Source organism: Mustela nivalis (genome assembly GCF_964662115.1).
Source record: "Mustela nivalis genome assembly, chromosome: 16".
NCBI classification, from domain to species: Eukaryota; Metazoa; Chordata; class Mammalia; order Carnivora; family Mustelidae; genus Mustela; species Mustela nivalis.
The window spans coordinates 67,456,289-67,482,959 of record NC_139035.1 but is presented as its reverse complement, the minus strand read 5'-3'; the positions used below and the strand labels follow the sequence as shown (position 1 = coordinate 67,482,959).

The 26,671-nt window shown below is 42.0% G+C and overlaps 1 protein-coding gene across 5 annotated transcripts in view; it reads right to left on the bottom strand.

Moving 5' to 3' along the window:
- ASH1L (ASH1 like histone lysine methyltransferase) overlaps nucleotides 1-26,671 on the bottom strand; it is a 174,162-nt gene that overhangs the window by 143,893 nt on the left and 3,598 nt on the right. For 3 of the 5 annotated variants that reach the window (XM_082703455.1, XM_082703457.1, XM_082703454.1), the window contains exon 2: nucleotides 555-1,081. In XM_082703455.1, the coding sequence (XP_082559581.1) occupies nucleotides 555-980 (426 nt within the window). In that variant the 5' untranslated portion in view covers nucleotides 981-1,081. Of the gene's footprint in view, nucleotides 1-554; nucleotides 1,082-16,733; nucleotides 17,872-26,671 lie in introns of those variants that run through there. The other 2 variants (XM_082703453.1, XM_082703456.1) reach the window with 2 other exon arrangements.

Genomic DNA, 26,671 nt, shown 5'->3' with positions numbered 1-26,671 from the left:
GTTAGTTAAGTGTGTGACTCTTCATTTCGGTTCAGGTGACAACCTCAGGGTTGTGAGATCAAGCCCCGCTTAAGATTCTCTCTCTCCCTCACCCTCTGCCTCTCCCCTACCCCTCACACTCTCTCCCTCCTTCTCCTAAAAACAAAACAAACCAAAACAAAACAAGACCAGAACCAAAAACCAAACCAAACCCAAAAACCCACAAAAGCTTTTAACATGGTAGCGAACTGGATCCTTACCGCCACCTTCAAAGGTAAGCAGTTTCATGACCGTTTAACATCTTTGAGCCTCAGTTTCTTCTCCGCCCGTCTGCCCACCACGGGAGTAGACGGGCGGCTTGTCCTGCACACGCAGCCCGCACGAGCCGGTCCCCGCCTCGCACACCCGCCCCACGAACACAAGCGCCAGCGCTGCCCTGCCCGTGCCCGGCCAGCCTCGCAGCCTCCGGCCGTGTCCCACAGACTCGGAACACGGAGCTCGCGACCGGACTGCCCGGGAGGAGAGCGGGCGGCAGACCGGGCACTGCGGGCAGCAGGCCGACTGCCCCGACTCACCCGTTTGGAAGGGCAGCGCTCGCTCTTCTCGCCCGTCATCTTCCCGCTCTTAAGTGCTTTCCTCGGGTGCTTGCTGCTTGTTTTTACGGCAGGCCGACACACATAGTTCTCCAAGTTCTTTGGAGGCTTTTTAGTTCTCTTAGCCTGAAGGCCAATTTTCAACTTTAAGTTTCCTTCTGAGAAGTTTGTTTCTTTCACTGAAAACTGCTGCTGTGCGCCGCTCAGACCGTCCTCCAGGCCGGCCTCGCCGCCCCGTGCCCGGGGCCACTGGCGCAGGTCCTCGTCCCCTCGGCCGGGACCGGGGCTCTCGGGCTCCGCTGCTCTCGCGCTCCCCGCTGTGCCGGTGCCCGCGGCAGAGGGACTCCTCCTCGAAAACCCTTCGGAGTCAGAACCCAATCCTAACATAGCAGTATTCCTAGGGTCCATCACAAGTGTCTGTTATTGCCGAAGAAGCTTATGAAAATTTTACAGAACTGCGTTCCATAAAAAGCAGGGATCTTCAAAACTTGCATGCAGCATCTCTTTCTCTGCAGAATAAACCATAACAAAACTCATGAGAACAGAAAGCAACCACTGATTAATATGAAAAAATGGGCACAAAGGGAGAGGGACAAGGAGGTCAGGAAGAACCCCAAATCCCAGTTAAAATGAACCAAAATACAGTACAAAATGAATCTAAATTAATTTAGTTATAAATAAATTTAAAATTTTAGAATAAGCTTATTCTACAGATGTCATAAACAAGTCGTAGGAATACACGTGATGGACTGTTACGGCTCCAACGTTTCTAAGAGGTTTTGAGCTTTTCAGGCCAGGACTCAGGATGGAGTCCTCTCCGCTCCTGGTGCACAATTAAATTCTGAATTCATTCACTCATTCATTCATTCAAAAATATTTCTGAACTCCTATCATATGCCGGGTATTGTGCAATAACCTGGAAACACAGTACTCAACAAAATAGACCCAGTTCCTAAATTTACGAAACTTATACTCTAGTAAGAAAGACAAACATTAAAAAATTGTTAGATAAATGATTTATAACACTTGTTATAAAATCTTTGAAAACCAGAAATTTTACAAGTTTTCCTAATAGTAAGTAGTCAGTTGGCATGCTTTAATCCACCAAATCCATAAATATTTTTCCAAATTCATAAAATATAAACAAGCAAATTATTATGAGATGTGTACCTAACTTGCAAATATAAATAAAGTACCCGGGCAACCTCCCTTGTCACAGAGAAAGACCTTCAGGAAACCAGATTACCAGATAATCACAAGGCTGACTGACGAACAAATACAGAACCAAAATAATTCACTACTCTTGAAGACTGACAGACTAGCCTTTACTCTAAGCATATATCCAATAAAGATCCAGGACAAGTATCTGAAAAAAGACCATCCTATTCCTTAGAACATTCCCTTTATGAAGCGGAGAATTTCATAGTTTAAACTCTGTGCCTTAAGACTTCTTTCCAACGAGACTGTAAGATTCTCAAGGACAAAGATCATATAGCTACTTCACACCTTGTATAGGAATGTAAGTGAAATACATAGTCCAACGCCTGGCAACACAGTAAGGCTTCAAGAGAAAGCACCAATGATCAATTATCATTACTAACGGTAGCAGCAGCACATTACGTGTTCAGTAAATGCCAGCCAACTGACTAAACTCCCAAGTCTGTTCGCACTCTGTTCATCCACAAGAACAGGCGCGGGGGTAACCTTTCCATCAGCTCACTCTGATAATTCTTGCTAACGCTGCATAGAAATTTTCGAGGCTGTTCATAATTCGGCTGGGAAGTATGCAAACTTGCTTGTCCTTACTTCCCAACACACATCCCCTATACCGTCGCCAATTCGGTCTCCTTACTGTCCCTGACAAATCATGTTCATTTCTGCTTCTGTGCCATGTGTTCTCTTTCCCTCTCAAAGTACAAAGTCTGGGGGCACCTGGGTGGCTCAGTTGGTTAAGTGACTGCCTTCTGGGGTAGGTCATGACCCTGGGATCCTGGGATCAAGAACCCTGTCAGGCTCCCTCCTCTGCGGGGAGTCTGCTTCTTCCTCTCCCTCTGCCGCCCCGCCCGCTTCCCCGCCCCACCGCTTTCTTTCTCACTCTGTATCTAATAAATTAATTTTAAAAAATTAAAAGTAGGGGCACCTGGGTGGCTCAGTGGGTTAAAGCCTCTGCCTTCGGCTCAGGTCATGATCCCGGGGTCCTGGGATCGAGCCCGACATCAGGCTCTCTGCTGGGAAGGGAGCCTGCTTCCTCCTCTCTCTGACTGCCTCTCTGCTTACTTGTAATCTCTGTCAAATAAATAAATAAAATCTTTAAAAAAAATAATAAAATTTTAAAAAAATTAAAAATAAAAGTACAAAGTCCTACTTTGTCCGCAATGGGTTCACAATCCTGGAATTAAAAACACTGAGAACCACAATCTTTTTCATTACTCACTAGTGACAAAACCTGAGTGACAGACCTGATTGGGATCCGTTTTGGTCTTAATTACAAGTTTTTGAAAACAGTCCTACATTTCAATGCAAAAATATTGCTGTGCTTGATGAAAGAGCTCTGCTCTAACCACCACCAGCTTGGGTGGAAGTAACCCAACCTACACTATCTTTCTAAAAGCAAAACCCAAACTTTTGCATGGTGCTTTGTGGACTTATGTCTTAATACTTACATTTAAGCTTGCACTGACCTGATCCTTCCCTGAGTACCTTTATCCATACAGGACTACAATTTGAGTAATCAGCTTTTTTCCCCTTCTTCCATATTTGTCATCTACATCTCAAAAGAAGACTGTAACTATCCCCCCCCCCCCCAAAGGCTATAATGACAGTGTTAAGCTTCATTGGGGTAGGGACCTCTTCTGGTTTGTTCACAGCTATTTCCCAGCACCCAGAACAGTGAACAGCACATACAGTAGTGCCCACTCAATAGCTGAATGAATGAATTTTAAGGCCCCGATGGCTTATAACGTAGCGTCTGGCGTGCAGAAATGGTTCTCCTCTCCTTTCTCATGTGACGTCACCCTGCGCTGTAAGAGTCCCATGCACAAGTTTTATCTCAAATGTTCACTGTATGTATTTCACAGAGGCGTTTTCTGTAAGCCTACTACAGTATCTTAATCCCCCTAGCAACAGCTTCAAAATTGTATCTTATACCTCCTCCTTCCTGTCTCTGTACCGTCAAAGCTGGTCTAAGAAAAACAATCATGTTCACTGAACTCATTTTACATTCCTGAACGCTAACCCCGACTGGACCCTTCGTGCTAAAACCTGTCTCGATCACTCTCCTACACAACAACTTGAAGTCATCTCCAGCCTCACTGACTCTGCTTCCAACCTGACGTCGACAGCAGGAACAATCAGAAGGAAACTGCCACAAGCTCCACCATATTGACACCTACCCACCTGCTGTGTGTGTGTTCCTGCAGATTCTGCCTTCCCTGCGATCCTCAAATACTGGGCCACCTGGGTGGCTCAGTCCATTAAGCATCCCACTCCCCGTCTTGGCTCAGGTTTTGATCTCAGGTTGGGATCTCACGTTGGGAGTCCAGGCCCAGCTTGGAGCCTACTTAAGAAGATAACAATAGGGACGCCTGGGTGGCTCAGTGGGTTAAAGCCTCTGCCTTCAGCTCAGGTCATGATCTCAGGGTCCTGGGATCGAGCCCCGCATCAGGCTCTCTGCTCGGCAGGGAGCTTGCTTCCTCCTCTCTCTCTCTCTGCCTGCCTCTCTGCCTACTTGTGATCTCTGCCTATCAAATAAATAAATAAAAGCTTAAAAAAAAAAAAGATAACAATAATTTAAAAATACATACACTTCTAACCCCTCCCCTCAAGCACTAGGCCTACCCTATCCTTGCCTTCTCAAGAGCTTTACTAGGACAACTATCCTTTCTCCCTTGCACCATTCACTTCTCCTTTTTCCTCTGGATAATACCAGTCAGCATGAAAACATACTACAGTATTTCTCATCTAAGAAAACTCCTCTTGACCCTCTATCTTCTACCAGCTTCGCATTTCTCTGCCCCCTCTCAAAACAAAGCTTCTTCAAAGAGCAGTCCACTTTGCCATCGCTAAATCCTCACCTTTTTTCTTTGAAACGCACCAATCATAGTTTCACCACCACCTCTCCAAATAAAATGCTGGCCAAGGACACTGACATACTCTATACTACTAAGCACACCGGTCAGTTCTCAGTCCTCTACTTGACCTTGTCACAGAACATGACACAGCGGAACAGCCCCATCATCTCCACACTGACTTCCAGGCGTCCATTCTGGATTCTTCTGCCTTACTGGCTAGTCACCCTCAGTCTCCTTTACCAGTCTCCCCTTCTCCCCCCCAACATTAAACACCGGAGCACCCGAGGGCACACTCTTCCCTTCCCCATCTACGCTTATTGCTAAATGAACAAATCCAATCTTTCGGCCTTGTATTCCATCCAACATTGTTGATTTACAAGTTTCTATCACTAGATAGAGGCCAGCTGGGACCTCTTCCTAGAACCCCAGAACCCTGTATCTAACTGCCTGCCCAACACACTGCCTAGATGTCTACTGGTTAGACACCACACGCTTCGTCTGCTTCCAATCAAGTCCTCTTCTACCTCATCCCCGTCCCCGTCCGTCCGTTCTTCCCACGGGCTTCCTCATCTCGGCGTATGAATGCAACTCCTGCTGGAAATAGTTGGGCTGAAACTTCCTAACCTCCTTGAACTCCTTTCTCCCTCGGGACTCACACGCCCATTGTCAGCAGACTGCTCTGCCTTCCGAGCAGCGCACCCTGCGGTGACAGCTGCCGCTCAGAGCCACTGCTCGTCCAGCACCTGGACCACCCAGGAGTCGTCTCTCCACTGGCCGCCCGCAGCTTCGCCTGCAGCTTGGCCCTCCGTATCTCCTTAATCTCCTCAACTCAGCAGCCAGGTGATCCTTAAAGCTGTGTCCCATCCTGTCCTTGCTCTGCTCCACACCCTTTCCACCCTTTCCCATCCCACTCCAAGTGGGAGTCAAAGTCCTTCCGAGGGTCTAAAGGCTCTATTTACTCTGCCCTATAGTCCGCTCTGCCTCTCCTCCGTCTCCTACCAAACTCCCCACTTACTTCCCAGAAGGGGGGTCAGAAGCCGTCTTCTCTTCATCAAAGTAAAATACTCCTACCACAAGACCTTTGCAATTATTATTCTGACTAGAACATTCTTTCCCCAGATAATTGCATGATTTGCTCTTTCATGTCCTTCACCTTTGCCTAAATGTAACCTCCTGGAACAGGCAATCCCTGACAATCCTTTATAAAACTGAAAACTACTCATGTCACCATCTTCTTCCAACACTCGATCCTGTTTTCTTTTCCTCCATGGCGCTTCTCACAATCTGGGGAACGACGCATTTATTTACTGTTGATACCTTCCCACTGGGATATAAAAGTGCCTCCAGGAGCTGGGTTTTTTGTCAGTTTAGTTCAATGTAACATCCTAGCACCTAAAACTACACCTGGCATATAGCAGGTGTTCAATAATTATTTGAATTAATTGCATGTTTTTTTGTGGGACATATCTTACTGGCTTTATTTTGTTCCTTTTCTATTTCTTTTCTCCCATGTTTCTTCTTTTTATTTTGTAAATTTTTTTTTTTAAGATTCTATTTCTTTATTTGACAGAGAAAGAGATCACAAGTAGGCAGAGAGGCAGGCATAGAGCAGGGAAGCAGGCTCCCCACAGAGCAGAGAGCCTGATGGAGGAGTTTAACCCACTGAGCCACCCAGGCGCCCCTCCTTTCTTATTTATTTACCTATTTTAAAGTAGGCTCCACGCCTAGTGTAGACTCCAGCATAGGTCTTGAACTCACGACCCTGAGATCAAAACATGAGCTGAGACCAAGAGTTGGACTCTTGGAACACCCAGTGGCTTGGTATGTTAAGCCTCCAACTCGTGATTTCAGCTCAGGTCAGGATCTCAGCGCCATGACATTGAGCCGCAAGTCTAGCTCCAGGCTCAGCGGCTATACATTCTCTCCCTTTCTCTGCCCCCTCCCTGTTCTCTGCCTCTCTCTCTCTAAAATAACTGAATAAATCTTAAATTAAAAAAAAAAAAAAACAATTGGACACAATCAACTGAGCCACCCAGGCGCTGCATGTTCCTTAATTTTTGATGCCCATCCTGGGTTTCAAGTGACTAGTGCACTGACATACCTGCGTATACCCTTCCGGTCGCTCATGAAAACAAACCTGTTCTAGAACAAAAACAAATAATTTACACAGAAACAATCGCTTTTATATCCAGTACTCACAAGTACACACATTTTTAAATTTCCCTACAATTCTTTTCATAATGAAGGAATTCCAGAACACATTAACATATATATGTATAAATGTGAACCAGAATTTCAGTATTTCCTCCAAAGAACTCAAAAGCATTTTTACCAGCACTTACTCACTTTTAACACATTCCAAAGAAGGATTTGGAGAGCATGATTCTCTTCATTTTATTTATTTATTTATTTTTTAAAGATTTTATTTATTTATTTGACAGAGATCACAAGCAGGCAGAGAGGCAGCCAGAGAGAGAGGAGGAAGCAGGCTCCCTGCTGAGCAGAGAGCCCGATGCGGGGCTCGATCCCAGGACCCTGGGATCACGACCCAAGCCGAAGGCAGTGGCCTAACCCACTGAGCCACCCAGGCGCCCCGATTCTCTTCATTTTAAAATGGAAAAACTGAATCTGAGTGACACAAATTATTATACAAATAGTAGAATATCAATAAACTAAAAAAGAACTAATTTGAAAACACTGATCACTACCCCAGAAACATAGGTAAGAATAGAGAAATTCTATGTTTCCCTAACTTCATCAAAGAGGAGACAGGATAGTGAGCCTAGGCGCCTATTTTGTGAATCCATCTAGGCAGTGAGACTGGAAAAGCATGATTGGCAAACCGCACATACCAAATTTAAGTGTTTCTAGTAAAGATAAACCCAAATTCTGAAGATACTTCACAACAAAGAATGCTTTTTATCTGCTAAATGTAAACTGCTTGAAAACCAGTCCCTACACCAGCTGCCAGAATGCTGATTTTGAACTTTGAATGCAGCGTTCTCCGTAACTGATACTCTTCCATCTATATACACTAGGTTTTCCATCCAGGGACAAGGACACATGCTGTCACACAATGTAATCTGGTTCCTACTACAATATCCAAGTCAAAATACAGTTCCAAGGAGAAACACAGAACTAAGACTGCTAGAATCTCTTTGCTCTAAGCGACAAATTCAACATTCATCTCACTTGCAACTTTGGGATTTATAGGATGTCCTCAAATCACTGAAATCATCCAGAACAGTCTAGTCCAAATCCAAAGGAAACTGATACTAAATCTATAGCCTGAAGCCCTTTCACTGAGATCATTTTAGCTGTGAACAAACTGTTTAGAAAATTACTCAGCACCAAGGCGCCTGGATGGGTCCGCACTCAGCGGAGAGTCCGCTGGTCCCTCTCCCTCTTGCCCCTCCCCACCAACTCCTGTGCGCATGCGCAAGATGTCTCCATCTTTCAAATAAACAAATGAGATCTTAAAAATAAAGAAAGTTACTAATTGTATTAATAGGATATATACACTATATCAACACAAGGCATGATTACCTTTTTTTTTTTTTTTTTTTTAAGATTCTATCTATTCATGGTGGGGAGGAAGAGAGCATGAGCAGGGGCAGCAGCAGGCAGTGGCAGAGGGAGAAGCCAACTTCCTGCTGAGCAGGGAGCCGATGCAGAACTGGATCCCAGGACCCTGGGTCATGACCTGAGCCGAAGGCAGATGCTTAGCCAACTGAGCCACCCAGGAACCCCAAAGCATGATAATCTAACAGCATATTAGATACTACCTACAAATATACAAGTAAATCACATTTCATAGTGATCTATGAATGCCCTACTGCTGGCCCGCCGTGAACTGCAACGTGACAAAACCTGGGCAAACAAGACAAATACCAAATTCTTGATCAGGAATCACTCAGATTTGTTTTCGCCTTCATGCCCTACGCCCTCTCCAAAGTGATGACTAGTGCCCACCCACCTCTCCCATACGAATCTCACATTCAAGTAACAAACAATGCATCGGATAAAAATAGACAAATTCAGAGTTAACACAGGCTCTGTTCTGTGAGATACCAAACCATTATGGAAAACAATTCAACTAAGTCTGGAGACCATTCTGTATAGACACCTAGTCTATCACTAGAGGTTGGAAGGGAATAGGCATACTTTGATAAAACACTACTTAGCAAAGCAATATAAAATCAACTCTGTATTCATTAAATACTACAAAACTGAGTCCTTCCAGGAGATGCAGCATTAGTTAAGTAAAAACAAAAACCAAACAAAACAACAACAAAAACCTAAAAATTTGCTGAGTTCTTAATATGTGCAAAGCTCTATGCTAGTGTTACACAGATGATCTCAGTTACTATTACGATTCCATTTTCAGAGATGAAAAAATAAGCTAATAACCAAAAAAATGCTTGAGCCCAGGTCTGTCTGGCTCTTCTCGAATACGGTGTTCCACTGCCTCCCAAACATGTTTATTCCTGGTCTCAGTCCTCCCCTCTGTGACACCTCGCAGGACACCTCGCAGACCTGCTGTTCGGAACTCTTGCTTGTCTTCTGTGATGACACCTGCTTGTCTTCTGCAACCATTATATCATTTCCTTTATGCATTCATCATCCTTAATCTATTCCTTCATTCAGTGGACATTTTGAGAGCCTCAAATATGTCTTGAGAACCACTGTACAAATGGTTGTAAATAATACAATATGGTCCCAGGTCTTACAAACTGTATATTTGAGATAGGGAGGCAGATAAATGACTAATTATTTAAAAATGTGGTTAGAACATAATAAATGTGAAGGTATTGAATATATGAAGTTGTATATCAAGGAAATTTGGAGGAACAGGGAATATACCTTGGAAAAACAGTTAACTTTAAGCTGAGACGCAGTCTAAGTAGGAAATAGCCAGGCAAAATGTCGAGTTAAGTATGTTCCCAAAACAGAGAATAGTATGTGTAAAAAGTCCCTGAAACTGTAAAGATTAACAGTAGATTCACCAAAGTGGGGACAACACAAAACAAAACTGGAAAGCTATATGAAAATAGCTTTCAGGACAGCTGGGTGGCTGGGTCAGTTAGGTGTCTGCCTTTGGCTTGGGACATAATACCAGGGTCCCAGGACAGAGTCCCACATTGGGCTCCTGGCTCAGTGGGGAGCCTGCTTCTCCCTCTGTGGGCTGCTCCCCCTCCTTGTGCTTACACACTCTCTGAAAAATAAACTGAATCTTAAAAAAAAAAAAAAAAAAAGATTAAGAGCCTGTTGGGCTACCTTAAGGATTTGGAATCCAAAATTAGTTCTGAGCAGAAGAGTAGTAAGATACAACTTATGGGTTGTTGTGTTTTTTGTTTTTGTTTTTTTAAATTTTTATTTATTTATTTGTCAGAGAGCATGAGCGAGCACGCTCACATGCAGGCAGAGTGGCAGGCAGGGGTGGAGAGAGAAGCAGGCTCCACTGAGCATGGAGCCCGACTGGATCTCAGGACCCTGGGATCATGACCTGAGCCAAAGGCAGCAGCTTAACAGACTGAGCCACCCAGGAGCCCCAACAGCTTATACTTTAAAAAACCTCCCTGGCTGCTGTGGAAGAATGATTAGAAAGACAGCAAAACTTGGGGCAGCACATGGGTGGCTCAGTTGGTTAAACGGCAGCTCAAGTCATGATCTCAGGGTCACGAGATCAAGCCCCATGTACCTAGACTCAGCAGGGAGTCTGCTTGAGATTCTGTCTCCCTCTCCTGTTGCCCCTTCCCCTACTCGAACTCTCCATGTCCAAAATTATGAAGTCTTTAAAAAAAAAAAAAAAAAAAAAAGCAAAGCTGATTCTGGAATACTAGTTATAAAATTCACAGATTAGCAAAGTAGTACTGAAAATTTAAAAAACGGATGAATTAAGAGATACTTCTAAGGAATAACAGATTTGATTTGTCAGCAAGATACAGAAAGGAGGAAGAGAAGCAAAGACTTAAGCAACTGGTGAACGGTTCGGTGGTACCACTCAGACATCCCGACAACAAAGTACTTACCGATGCCCATTGCATGACAGCAACTGGGGACAAAGCAGCGCAAAAACAGGAAAGTCCCCGCCCTCACGGGGCTGACACTATAAAAGCTGTCTGCTCGGATGAGACAGACAGGAGGGGAGACTGAGAGTTCAGCTGAACGTTAAATCTTAGATGGCCGTGAAACATTTAAGTACAAGGTCAAGCTGGCAGCAGGGAGCACACGCACAAGACACCCACACAGGGAGGCAGTATGATGACAACATATGAATATATAACAGAGTCTTAGAATGGTTTTCCAACTTGGTAAGAAAGATAATTTATCTGAACTCTCTTTAATATGCAAGAACAACTTTTCTCTCTTTCTGGATAAGTACACTTACCTGAATTATCACATTACAGACTAAACAATGTCAGCAGATTTTTAGCTTAAAATAAGTCTAGCTTGTCTCATCTGTGATAAATTTTGGTCTTCTCTGTGGTCTTTATCAAACATCGTCAGAGACGGTAATCATCGTTCTATTTCTCAACAGTAAAAAACATACAAATTAACTGTGTAAGATCTTTAAAAAAATCACAGCACATTAGTTTACCGCAGCTTTTACACTGTCCAGTCCTACATCGCGTTTCCTGGGACCCATCACACTAGCCAAGTGAACGTAGTACTGCCACTTGCTCAAGTCGGAAACCGGGCAGCCACCCTTGCGTCCTCTCTCACCCCCACCCCGTTCCCAACGCGACCCTAACACCAAAACTTGTGAATTCCACATAATTTCTATTTACACTGAGTTATAAGTCCACTGCCATTCTATCCGAAACAACAACAGATCTTAACAGAATATAGCAGCTTTCTAACTCGGCATATCCACCTTGTTCTCCTCCAGTCCCTGCTCTGAGATGCAGCTAGAAATATGATTTTTAAATAATCTGTGTCATTTCCCTGCTCGACCAAGGGACATCTCCCTGTTAAGAGCTCATGCAGCATTCTGTAAGTCTCTTAACGCTCATCATCCTAGTAAGTTATATGCTTTTTCTGGATAAATTATACGCTTAACACTCATATTTTCCACTACAGCATTTGTTCCATGAGAATAAGAATCCTCGTTGCCTTATTCACTGCAATCTCCTTTGCAAAGTCCCCGAACATAAAAGGTATTCAATAAATATCTACTAGCTAAATTAGCAAACATACACTGCTGTATTTTAAATTACATATGGAGACAAAAACTAAGAGAATACAATGAAAATAAAAATATTAAAGGATTGACATTTTTCTTTAAATATCATATCTTATACTATTACAATTAAAAAAAAATAAGCACTATGTAAATATCACCATGTAATTTGCTCTTCAAAAGTAAAAGGGTCAGCAGTCTGCTAAACCTGAAGATGTTTTATATTGTGCCACTGATCTACTACTCACTGAAATCACAAAAAGCTAGAATATATTCATAAAGATAACAAGAAAACTTGACCCATGTTTCTAAATAATTTATATAACATAAACTATATACTTACAGAGTTGGACAAAGCTGCTTTTTTTTTTTTAAAGATTTACTCATTTGAGAGAGAGGAGTGGGCGGGTGACCACCGGGAGGGGAGAGAGCATCTCAAGCAGACTCCCCGCTGAGCACAGAGCCCAAAGTGGGGCTCAATTTCACAACCCTGAGATCATGACCCGAGCTGAAATCAAGAGCTGGACACTCAACTGAGCCCCCCAGGTGCCCTAGACAAAGCTTTTTGACTCAACTAGAGAACATCATTTCATTTAAAAAAGAGAATGACAGGGCACCTGGGTGGCTCAGTGGGTTAAGCCTCTGCCTTCAGCTCGGGTCATGATCCCAGGGTCCTGAAATGGAGTCCTGAATTGGGCTCTCTGCTCAGCGGGGAGCATGCTTCCTCGTCTCTCTCTCTGCCTGCCTCTCTACCTACTTGTGATCTTTGTCAAAGAAATAAATAATATCTTAAAAAAAAAAAAAGAGAGTGACAACCACCAATTAACTCCTAACTTTCAAAGTACTAATCACCAGTCAATCTAGCTATTTTCATACCTGCGTATAGTATATATTTCTTAAATTCCAAGACGCCACTGATTTTTTTTAAGATTGTGCCTGCTTGTGGCTCTTGGTCTTTCAAACAAATAAATAAAATCTTTTTAAAAAAATAAATAAATAAAAAGGCTTCATGCATCACTGACCACATTTTCAGGAGAAAAAAATTTTACCACATTAAATACATTATCAATTGTGTGATTTCCTAATTTCAGAAACATAAAACCGAGAGAAAAGAATGTGTCTCAAGACCAAGGAAATACTATATTATACCAACAAACTAATTCTGAAAGTCAAAACAAGAAAGCATAGTAGGAGACAGTATTGCCACGAGGGAGCCACGGGGGAAGGCAGGCAGACAGCATTGCCGAAGCTAAGCCCTCGGGAAAAGTCGCACTCACTGTCTCATGGATAATCTAATCAAACCTTACAGAGCTCTTCCTGAGAAGTAAAGTTAACAAAGCTCAGATGTAGAGACTTAACTGTTTTTATTTAAATTTAAAAAAAGGGGGGGGTGGGCTGTTGCTGTTGCAAGGAAGAGAGATGCCGACTTCCATCCCCAGGGAATTCTAAAATGGCAACAAGAGGGAAGTAAAAGTTAGATCACATTTTCCCCATAAATGAGTTACTGCATTCTGACAAGGGTTAGGGGCTGTGACTCCAGGCCAACGCACGTGGTTTTATATTAAACAGAAGAGCCACTTCGAAAGGGCACCATTCACACTGTAAATATCTTACACTTGTTTTTTATAAAGATTTTATGTAGAGAAATGGATAGGAATGTAAAATGGTGCAGACACTTTGGAAAACAGTTTGGCAGCTCCTCAAAAGGTTAAACAGAGCCACCAGATGGCCCAGCAAGTTCACTGCTAGGTACATACCCAGGAAAATGGAAACATGGATCCCAAAAACTTGCACACAAATGTTCACAGCAACATTATCCATACAATGGAATGTCATTCATCAGTAAAGAAGAATGACATCCAGGCCCACCAGGTGGCTCAGTGGGTTAGGTGTCTACCTCTGGACTTCAGCTCACGTCATGATCTCAGACTCCTGAGATGGAGCCTGTGCTGGGGTTTGCCCTCAGAGCGGAGTCTGATTGAGACTCTCTCCCTCTGCCCTTCCCCCCAAGTAAATAAATCTTGGCAGGAGAGAGGGAGAGAGGAAGGACGGAGTACTGGTACATACAACAGTGCAGATGTACCCTACACATTATGCTAAATAAAAATGCCTATTCCAAAATACAACAGATTATATAACAACAAATCATATGTCCATAAAAGGAAAATCCACAGAGAAAGAAAGTAGATTCATGATTATCTAGGCATAGGGGAAAAGGAGAATGGAGTGAGTCCTAGCTACTACACGATCGGATGTTCTAGTATTAGGTAGTGGGGATGGTTGTATAACTATGTGACTATACCAAGAACACTGAATTGTACACTTTATTTTTTTTTAAAGATTTTATTTATTTATTTGAGAGAGAGAGAGTATGAGAAGGGGGAGGGTCAGAGGGAGAAGCAGACTCCCTGCCAAGCAGGGAGCCCGATGCGGGACTTGATCCCGGGACTCCAGGATCAATACCTGAGCCGAAGGCAGTCGCCCAACCAACTGAGCCACCCAGGCGCCCAGAATTGTACACTTTAAATCAGTAAATTACAGAGGACACAAAACAAATCTCAATGAAGCCATTTAAAAATTTTCTGACAGATCAACACAAGGTACCTTGTGGAAAGGGTTCTCTCCCTTGCATAAAAACAAAATAGGGGCTAATGATAATCTTGTAAAAACTTTTTCAGTTAATAGCTTTCAACATGGCAACAAGATGACTTATCTGACACATGCTGCTACATATTCCCTAACTGGCTGTTCACTTAGAGAAAACAAAGTTAGATCCATTCTTTCCCTTATACTCAAAAGTAACTTCCTCATGGATTTAAGAGCTAGATGCAAAAATGAAAGTATCTGAAGGATTTTTGTCACTATTTCTATAGCCTACTGTATAGAAACCTTCCTAATCAAATCAAGAAACTAGAAGCCATAAAGGAGAATTCTGAGAGATTTGATTATATAAAAACATTACAGGGGCGCCTGGGTGGCTCAGTCGTTAAGCATCTGCCCTCAGCTCAGGTCACAATCCCGGGGTCCTGGGATCGCCCCATGTGAGGCACCTGCTCGGTGGGGAGTCCGCCTTTCCCGCTCCCACTCCCCCTGTTGTATTCCCTCTCTCACTGTCAGATAAATAAATAAAATCTTTGGGGCGCCTGGGTGGCTCAGAGGGTTAAGCCTCTGCCTTCTGCTCAGGTCATGATCTCAGGGTCCTGGGATCAAGTTCCTCACTCAGGCTCTCTGCTCAGCGGGGAGCCTGCTTCCTCCTCCCTCTCTGCCTGCCTCTGCCTACTTGTGATATGTCAAATAAATAAATAAAATTTTTAAAATATATTAATAAATAAGTAAATAAGTAAATAAATAAAATCTTTTTAAAAAAGTAAATCAGTATGGTTAAGAGTCATTTTATAAACTGATAAGAAATTATGTAATACGAGAGATGTGCACAGAGATGTCACAGAAGAAATGGAAATAAACAGAAACACAGAAAGAAGCGCCACATCGTTAGTAGTGAGGGAGGTATGAGCTACAACAAGACAGTTTTCACTCATCAGTTTGGTTGAAGTTTAAAACACTGATACAAGCAAAAACAGCAAAGTATACAGGAAAATAAATACTAGTGGCCTCCGCATGTATTCTGGAAAGCAATTCTTACAGCATCTAGGACAATTTTTCATACTCTTGACTTCAATAGCAACTTTAGATACTCTTATCATAGAAAAACAAAAGCACCAATAAATGCTTATTACAGCACTGCATAATGTGGCCACAGAAAAATTTAAATATATACACACACGCACACACATATATATATTCACACGCACACAAATACAGAACCACGTCTGCCTTTTTTCAGAAAAAGAGCAAGCGTCATGTTACACGTGTAGGGAATAGGAAGAAAACCAACCACGTGTATTTATATGCATATGGAATTAAGTACAAATGATTATACACACACCAGCTAAAAGCACTGGTTATTTTAGGGGTAAAGGTTTGGAAATAAAATTATGTGTATTTTTCTTGACATATTATAGAATTTGTATTAGTTCCATAATTAGGCCAAAATCCAATAAAAACACATTTTTATAAGATCTAAGACACACAGAGCTACCATGTCCGTACCTCTCGAAGTCTTACTGTTGTGTTCACATCTACATGAAATTGAGCAAAGTAACACAATTAACAGTGGACCACTTTCGAACTCCAATATTCTGCCACTGACTAGCTACTTGCTTAAAACATTCCTCTCCTGTTCTTTTCCATTCAACAGACAGCTGCGCTACACACTTTTTTTAAAAAATTATTATTATTTTATTGTGGTAAGAAGATTTGCCGTGAGATTTACCCTCTTTACAAATTTTTACGTGTGCGAGTCGGTACACCGTCGCCCAGCATGCCTCCCACTTACTCATCCTGCTTGACTGAAACTTCACACCTGCTGGTAAGGAATTCTACATTTCCCCCACTAACTACCTATCTCACCAAACTAGAGCACCACCCCCCCCTTTCTACAGGGGAAAAAATTAATTGACTTTATAAAAATACAAACTTCTATTCATCAAAAGAAACCACCATGAGATTAAAAAGGCCACACACTGGATAATGTCACGTGCAAGGCACATACTGCGGAAAAGGAATGCGTTCAGAATACGTATTAAGAGCAGGTACTTTACCAAAAAAGATACCCAAATATGCAACAAGCACTGAAAGATGCTCGACCTTACCAATAATCCGGGAAATGCAAGTCAGTACCACAATGTAATACTACTTCGCACTAAAACGGCTCAAACGAAAGAGAATGATAAGTGTTGGTGCAGATGTGGCAAACGCAACCCCATGCATTCCTGCACAGTTACAAAGTCATACAATCAGTTTGGAAAACTGTGTGACAGTATTTACTCAACATAAAAATATGCTTACCCTGTGGCCCAGCAACTCCACTCCCAGGCATGTGCCAAAGAGAAATGAGTGTGCACTGGTCACCAAAAGAGGGGAGATGGCCAGGTAAGGCTTCAGAGCAGCAACTTGAACCTTGTCTCAGAAGGTGGGAAGGTATTCTCTAGGCAGCCAGGCTGGGAGGAACATGAAAGTCATGGAGATATAAACGAACTGGGTTTGGGAAAGAGGGCGGCTCCGAACAGCTGCAGCACAAGGGCAAGAGACCCAGGGAGACGCCGCTGAAGGGGCAGACAGGATCCTGAAGGAGGAGCTCAGCAGTCTGTGATGCCAAGAGACCCGCTCGGATTCGGATTCAGAAGTCACATTCAGAGAGGGGTGTGGGATGTAGCTAGGGAAGCCAGTCAGGGTGGGGCACAGAGAGCAATGCTCACTTTGCTGCCATTTTACCCGGCGTGAAGAGAACTGCTTTTCTTACATCCAGCCCGTCATCTCTAGCACTGGTGTGCTGCTGTAACTACTGATCCTCCAGAAGTTACTGTACTACCGAAATGGTGAAGGGAGGGGGAAGTAGTGGACAGATGAGTCCAGCAAAGATTTACTCAAACCATTCTCCACAACCACCACTGCCCTTACGTGAGTTCGCCTCCGCTTTTTTTTAAAGATTTTATTTATTTATTTGACAGAGAGAGAGAGAGAAAGAGCACACAAGCGAGGGAACGGCAGAGGGGGAGGGAGAAGCAGGCTCCCCGCTGAGCAGGGAGTCCAACGTGGGGCTTGATCCCAGGACCCCGGGATCACGACATAAGCCGAAGGCAGACGCCTAACTGACTGAGCCACCCAGGCGCCCCTCGCCTCCGCTTTTAAGAGCAATCACGTTGAACATCAGGTAAAGAACACAGCCGCCATTCTGTAGCATTCGTAACTGAGAGGACTAAGAAACAAGGGGTGTTGGCCTACAACAAAAATTGCCTATAAACTCCCCAAAATCATACAGCAGAACTTCTATGTGTATATATGCGCTTTTGGGGAAAGCATATAAAAAGATTCACTGTATTCTTAATGGGGCCCATCACAACTGCTGCTGCTGTTGCTACTACTGCTACTATTACTACTACTACTAGCACTATTACTACTACTACTACTACTAACACTACTACTACTACCATCATCATCATCCTCTGTTTTTGAGGCCAGCTGCTAAGGTAAGGCACAGAATGGATACCCAGGAAACTAGAAGATGCCCCTTTTGAGCCATCTAAGTCTCTGTGAACAGTTTCCAGATTTTTGTGAAATAGATTCATCTAGAAGCTTATCTGAATCCCAAATCATATTACCCTCTTACACATCTCGGTTTCTACTTAAGAAGATCATCTCTAAACTATCTGGAAATTTGGGGCAGTGTTTTCTTAAGGACACCATTTACCCGGAAGAGAAACGGCTCTCTAATGCACACACCTGATGATTCGGACTTTGACTTGGGAAAGAGAAGTCATACACGGATGGACCCTTAATTCTTCAGTGATTTCTATAAAATTGCAACAAGATGTCAGGTAAACCCTGGGGAGTATGTTGTTATTAGAAATGTTTCCTTCAATGTTATGGAATTAATTTCTCTTCCTGGACTGACAAAGCCCAAAACTACTGGCCTTTCAGGCACAGTGCAATTCAACAAATGGGCCCTGCACGTTCCTAATGGCTGAGGGGGACCGGCCAGCGGGAAGTCATGCACTCAAGCGAGACAGGATCTGCTTCATGCGGTAGCTAAGAGGACTTCTGGTAGGGTTTAAATCAACCCCACAAAATAACCTATATGCTGTGATCTGGGCTGTAATTTCTATTCCTTTCCATTTCGGACACCACAAATACATTAAAAAAAAAATTCCTACCCGAGCCCAGATGTCCCCAAATATGCAGCAAGTAAACCTAAACAATATTAAGTCCCTAATACCCTCACAAATTGGATCTTACAAATGTATTCTCAGATGTTAATGTGTTGATTCAGCAAGTCTACAGATGAAAACCAGCTTCATTAAAGGAAGGTTTAACAATGCCCAGTGACAGACCAGTGAAGAAAACAGGACGCAGCCTGACCTCACTCTAACTTGTCCAAGCCAGGAATGGTTATCATGCGAATGGATAAGAAGCTTCATGTCTTCTGATACTTCCTTATTTTATTACTAGTTTTTACATTTTATTTAAGTCATCTCTACATCCAACATTGGGCTCAAACTCACCACCCTGGGATCAAAAGTTATATGCTCCTCCAACTGAGCCAGCCAGGCCCCCCAAAACTTCATTATTTTATAAATTTCTATTTCTTTATTTTAGTTTATGTTAGGAAGGTAATGACCATTCTGGCCATCTTTTCAGGGTAATCTAGTAAAAATAGGCACTGTGTTTTAGTTTCACATAAAATGAGTGTTCTGATCTCGGAACAATCAAAAAGCTATTTGACAGAAAATAAATCTGCTCTTCAACCACTTTTTTTTGTCTCTGTCTTTACTAGTACTTGCCAGCTTTTCTTAAGAAAGTATTATTTGTGAAATTATCACACTATTCTTTCAGCCGAGGCAGTACAGATTAAATACCTCTAAATGCCAAAGAATACTCCACAATTCATTCCAAGAACTTCATCTCCTGTCTACACTCACTCTCCTGGTGATCTCATCAAGTCCCATGGCTCTAAATCCCTCTACCTGATCACGCTACCCTGATCAACTACCAAATTTCTATCTGCCCCAATCCTGATTTTAGAGATCAAACTTCCTACTCAATACCTCAACTGGAATAGAATTAGAAATAGAAGTAACAGAAATAATAGGAAAGTCAGTACACATCCAAAACAAATTCTTAATTTTTGCACTCTTGCAACCTGCCCCTCCCGGTGTTCCAAATTTCAGCAAATGTTCAGCAAAACCCAATGTGAAACCATCATTTTACTCACACCCCACAGCCAATCCAAGTTCTCATCCCCCCACCGTTAAGAACAGATGGCGACCCGGTCTCCCTGACACCACCCTAAGTGCCCCTCACAACCCTCTCTTGCCTCAAGTGTCACAATGGCCTACCTGGCCACTCTGGTTGCCTCATTCTTGCCTTTCAAAGGGTACATCACTTCCCTGCTCAAACCTCCCAACAGGTTCCTATCAAATCTAGAATAATCTAGAATAAGATCTAGTTACTGAGTCAAGTCTTCTAGGTCTCTCCGTTACATAGCCCAGGCTAACCTCTTTACCTATCTCCCATCATTCATCCCCACCTCGTTTCCTCTGTTCTAGCCCTTTCTCATTTCTTAAACACAAAAATACTACTGCCTGAGGGCCTGTGCTGTCGCCCCAGACGCTGCCTGGCAGCATTCCGGTCTCCACTGCAGTACCACTGCCTCAAAGGACCTCCCTAACCACTGACCACGCTCCACTTCACTTACATGTGCTTCACAGCACCTGCTGTAGAGATGCTATGACATTATATCCATTTATTTAATATCTTACTCAAAGTGAGCTCCAATGATTTTTTTCTAAGTAATCTCTACACCGAAGGTGGGGCATGAACTGAAGACTCCGAGATCAAGAGGAGCACGCTCTAGCAGCTGAGCCAGCTGGGTGCCCCTGAAAGCAATGATTTTTGACTGTTTTTTTTTTTCACTGCTGTACCCCCTGGGCTTAGAACAGTACCTGGTGTAACATAAGTATACAATTAATATTTACTGAATGAAAGTCTACATGTTCCTTCTGTTAGAAGGCATAGGAGACAGAATGTTAGTTTTAATTTTTATTTGACTCTGAACAGAGGAGTTAATCTACTGATGTCCCAAAGGACGAACTGCACGGTAGATCGCCTGGATAAAACACAGGCAGATAATGGAGGGCCTCAAGAGGAAGAGGGTTTTGTCCTAGAACTGACTTGCTCTGGTATAAAATAATCATATTCCAAGACATTCTTTCAGAAAGTTTTACAATACCTTGCTTGAACCACATGTAGATGATGGTAGCACACTGCAGCAGTACTAAAACATCTTGTTCTGGAAGAGTAAAATGAAAATGCTCAAGGACCTTGTCTGGTTCATTCTTTACTGTATCCTAAAGTCTAGCACATACTAAACACTCAATAAACGCAGGTGGTTTAGTGAAAGCAACAGGTTCTGCTTTGGAAGGATACACCAGGCTTCTAAAAACCAAAGAGATGATCAGATTTAAAAACAGAACTATGCTGGAGTGCCTGGGAGATTCTGTCAGTAAACCGTCTGTCGTCAGCTCAGGTCATGGTTTCAGGGTGCTGGGACTGAGCCCTGCTTCGGGCTCCTGCTCAGCGGGGACTCTGCTTCTCCCGCTCCCTCTACCATGCACATGTGTGCTCTCTCTCAAAGAAATAAAACCTTTAAAAATAAATAACTACAGGGGCGCTTGGGTGGCTCGGTGGGTTGGGCCTCTGCCTTCGGCTCGGGTCGTGGTCTCGGGGTTCCTGCGTCGGGCTCTCTGCTCGGTAGGGAGCCTGCTTCCTCCCCACCCCTCTCTGCCTGCTTGTGATCTCTCTCTCTCTCTGTCAAGTGAATGAATGGAATCTTAAAAAATAATAATAAATACATACATACATACATACATTGAAAACCATCCTAACTAAACCCAATTCAGTTCAAAGACAAAGTTCTCTGCCTTAAAAACTTCAAACTAAAAGATATATTCCTGTTCACTTTAAAGACAAGTACTTGATTTGGTAAAAAGCAGCAGCCAAACATAAAAGCCCAGTCTCAGGGCTCCTGGCTCAGTTGATTAAAGCATGTGATTCTTGATCTTGGGGTTGTAAATTCGAGTTCCATGTTGGGTCTACACAGAGATTACTTAAACATAAAATCTTAAAAAACAAAAAACAAAAAAAGCCTAGTCTAGAGTTAAGTGAGAGAACACAAAAGTAGAATTCACAGGTGAGGGAAAGTAAGAGAACATAAACTGAGAATTAGAAAAAATACATATATATGTAACAAAGTTGTTTATACATACTTTTAAAATGTATTTTACATGTTCTTACTTCCTATAAGCATTATATGCATGCTAGATCATTTATTTTCCTAAAAAAAATTTCTCTTTCTAGGAAATAAGAGAAATAGTCATAGCAAATCTGTATTATGTACTTGCTACATGACACACATGACGCTACCTAAGCACTTCTCATATATTATCTGGTACAATCTCTCAACAACCCTGTGCTGTATTACCATCATCTTACAGTCAAGAAAACCAAAGACCTTAAGTATTTGCCTGAAGATTACACCGTGAGTAGCAAAACTGGGACCTGAGCCTAGTCAATCTGATTTCTGAGTCCATGATCTTAATCACTATTTCAGATTTTCAACAAACTGAGGGGGAAATGCACTAATGTGCGGGCTGGGAGATCTGCTCACTCCTCAGAAAAGCAATCCTACCAAGTCTTCACTGGCTGGACGCATATAATGCTAATGAATGACACCCCGGACGAGGATGGGGAAGGGGTGGAGTGTTCTAGTAGAAGTTTTTTTGAATAACTAAAACATAACAATTATTTTCTTGACTTTAATCTTTGTGAGAAATAACCTTTATTTAACAGTAACAGCGTATTATGAGGTTGTCTAGGCAGAGTGTGTGGAACACAGCTCCACTGTTGTTCTGTGGATCTCTTAAGTACAAAACCCAACCTTGCATGGTACTGAGGACACAGGAAATCCTAGGAAAACAGGCAGAAAGTGCAGATCCGAGCTGCAGCTCCTAACTCATCCTGCTATGCCATTCTCATTTTTATGCCTTCGCAGGTGTCTTCTGCTATCAAGAACGTCTCCTCTAAGCCTTACTGAGTAACTTGTATTTATCCTTGAAGACCTGGCTCTTCCCCCTTGCAGGAAGCTATACTTAACCTTTTCGTTCTCTCCACAGAGTTAATAAATTTCTCCCTTCTCTACCTGGGAGAAATGTACTATACTGTGTATTGTAGCGTTTGTTAACAGGATGATCTTCTTACTAGATTCACTACTTTCTGAGGCAGGAAAAAAAAAAAACTTCTCTTTTCCTAACACCTAAGTACAGAAATAGAAATGAGATGAGCATCAGAAAAATGTCAGCCGGCTGAATGAGAGATGAATAGAAAAAATACTGTTTATTTGTCTTTTTTCATTTTTCAAGATTTTTTTAAAAATTTATTTGACAGAGAGAGATCACAAGCAGGCAGAGAGGCAGGCAGAGAGAGGGGGGGAAGCCGGCTCCCCGCTGAGCTCGATCCCAGGACGCTGGGATCATGACCTGAGCTGAAGGCGGAGGCTTTAGCCATTGAGCCACCCAGGCGCCTCTACTTGTCTTTTTTAAAGTAGGCTCCAGGCACAGGATGGAGATCAAGACCTGAGCTGAGATCGCGAGTCCAATGCTCGACAGACCGAGTCACCCGGGTGCCACAGAAAGAACACTTGCTGAACAGAATTTAACTGTGACTTTATCTACATTTATATAACATTTTTTCTTTCCACACACAAAGTTAAATTAAATCTCTCCTTGTAGTTTCAAGGTGATTACTCTTTTTTCTTTGATATGTTTCTGCATCTAAACTTTAACTTCCTCAAGTGCTGTCACTTCACTTGGTGTAATCTGCACTTAAGATGTACATCCTCCAATCTTCTTTGAAGACCTTTATATTCCATAAAATATGTACCCTGGAATTATCATAAATGACTGATTCAGTCCCCCATATCCTCAAATGTCAGAGTTAACAGTTTCTTCATTCAAAGACAATCTTTTAAATTCTCTCCATTAAGCACTATTAGGCTTCTTATATTAGTAAACATTTAAATTCTGGTGCTTCCATTTTCAGCAATGCTCAATTTAAGAAACCATATCATAAGGAATATCATCTCCATATTCTAAATAATGTCCCTTGTAACAAGAAGCCAACAATATAGTTACTTTCTAATCTGACACTGTCCACCTGGGGTTTTAGGACAATTAGGACGGAAAGAGAAGAGTGATTTGGTACCAAGTGTGGAAGACATAAAATGTAAAACAAGTCAAAAACTCATGATTTATTTACTGTGGGACTATAAGATATAACAAAAGATAAGTTAATCAAAGTTTCACTAGTGACAGAACTCACACTCATAATTTTAACTGTCATCTTTTTATAGAAAAAAGATTACTACTTTATTAGTAATCACTTCAAATCTCTACGTTTGATTTATCTTTGTAACAACAGGAAATGTACTTTGTTTTTCTACAACGTTTCTATCCTCATCATAATTGCCAATGGTTTGTAGTTAACAACTGACGCAATGGTACGGACTTTCAATTGTCTACAATTAAACTTTCAAAATTCAAAACAATGTTATGTCATACCATCCAAGATGAATTTAAACCAATTTCAGCTCTGGTTCAACATCTCCAGTATTATCTGATTTCTCTGTGGTAATTAGATTCAGTTAGAAAATCAAGAACAAGAAGAACTCAAAAATGTTTTCAGCATCTTGTTACTAGCACTTAAAAAAAAAAAGACTATAAGAGACACATTATTTCTCACTTGTACATTAGAAAAAAGCTGATAAGCTTTTCTGGCAAACACAGGAACTGTTTGCATTTTTCAATGCAAACATCTAAAAGGCAGTGAGGTGAATTCTATTCCGTTCATTTCTTATAGTTTGCAGAGGCAATCCTTACACGTAAAATGGATTAGAAGTAGTTTCATTCCACTTATCATCACTTTAATTTAAAAAGTTATAGAGATCTAACTATGGAGACATATTTCTCCATTAAAGTGTAAAAAGAATGCATACACTGAAGTATTTATGAATGAAATTATATAATATCTGAAAGATTTGCTTCAAAATAAGCAAAGCAGGGGAGGCGAGGTGGCCGCGAGGCCAGCAGGTAGGGACTCAGGGTAGCAACCGGTGACACTGACTGCTGAGGCCAGGGGCTGAATCCAGAACTCACTACACTGGTCTCTTCATTTCTGTATGTTTGAAATTTCCCATGTTTAAAAAATGAACAAAATGAAATGGAAAAAGTACACAATCCTGTCATCGACTTGAGTATGTCTGAGAGCAAAGGATGAAAAGCTATGAAAAGCAAAACCAATCAATGCTAAAATAAATTTTAGATTCTTCAAATATACAAAAGTTAGCTGTCCAACAAAGGCAACAAAACTCTTGAAATAACAAGGTTATTACATTTCTGTCATCACTTAAATCTCTAATTTATTTTGGGGCGCCTGGGTGGCTCAGTGGTTTAAGCCTCTGCCTTCGGCTCAGGTCATGATCTCAGGGTCCTGGGATCAAGCCCCACATCGGGCTCTCTGCTCAGCAGGGAGCCTGCTTCCTCCTCTCTCTCTCTGCCTGCCTCTCTGCCTACTTGTGAACTCTGTCAAATAAATAAATAAAATCTTTAAAAAAAAATCTATAATTTATTATGTTGTGTCAACATCATGCTGCCATTTACTACCACCAAGGAGGCAGTCACTAAAATACTAACCTCTAAAACATGAAATGTAAGCTTGACAGTATCATTTACTAAGAAGACAAATCCTAAGTTTGAAAATCTAACATCTCAGTACAAAAGAATATAAACAAAACCAAAAAAATTACAGGTAATTTAAAGAAAAAATAATTTTAGGGGCACTTGGGTGGCTCAGTGTGTTAAGCCTCTGCCTTCAGCTCAAGTCATGATCTTGGGGTCCTGGGATCAAGCCTAGCATCGGGTTCCCTGCTCAGTGGGGAGGCTGCTTCCTCCTCTCTCTCTCTGCCTGCCTCTCTGCCTACTTGTGATCTCTGTCAAATCAATAGAGAAATAATAACTTTTAAAAATAGCAAAATAACTCAAAATAAAACAAAAATTACTTTCACTTCCCCTCTTTTATGGCAACCAGGTTTAAGACATGTCAGGCTTCTAGAAAGGCTGCCACAAAGCAGACTTCAGAGCAGACATCAGGAAGATTATGTATTACCTTTAAACAACTCAGACCAACACACATGACTCAAATAGCAATACGAAATTCTTAACTACAGATGCATCACCTACAGATATGGTAAAACTTCTCCACTGTGTACAGGCAGTCATTCTGGCAGGACTAAATGTGGCCACTTCTCTATTTGTAAGTCCTGGAAGACTTAGGATAAAACCTCAAGTGGTGGGGCGCCTGGGTGGCTCAGTGGGTTAAAGCCTCTGCTTTTGGCTCAGGTCATGATCCCAGGGTCCTGGGATCGAGCCCCGCATCGGGCTCTCTGCTCAACGGGGAGCCTGCTTCCTCCTCTCTCTCTGCCTGCCTCTCTGCCTACTTGTGATCTCTGTCTGTCAAATAAATAAAACCTTTAAAAAAAAAAATGTTTAAAAAAAAAAAAAAAAACCTCAAGTGGTACTGCTAATGCCATAAAGACACAAGGCCTAGCAAGATAGAGGGGAATAAAGTTATGCTCCATACTTTATTTATTTTTTAAAGATTTTATTTTTATTTGACAGAGATAGCGAGAGAGGGAACACAAGCGGGGAAGCTAAAACGGGAGAGAGAGAAGCAGGCTTCCCACTGAGCAGGGAGCCCTTGCTGGGGCTCGATCCCAGGACCCCGGGGATCATAATCTGAGCCAAAGGCAGAAATCTAAAGACTGAGCCACCCAGGCACTCCTATGCTCCATATTTTAGAACACAACTCAAAAATATGACAAGAAAATTGCTTTTGTTCCGTGATCCTTAGATTCTGAATAATTTCTTATGATTATTATAAGCATTATTTTTTAAATTATCAAGTATCTCATACAACCAAGACTATATAAATATGTATCTATATGCACAGATACACACTACATGCATATGAAAAACATATTATTTTAAAAACCCACCAATTTAGGGGCATCTGGGTGGCTCAGTGGGTTAAAAACCCACAAATTTACTATCCAAGTTAAAAATTAGAGAAAACATTAAAACTTTTCACAAATTTCCATGACATTCTTACACAGAGGC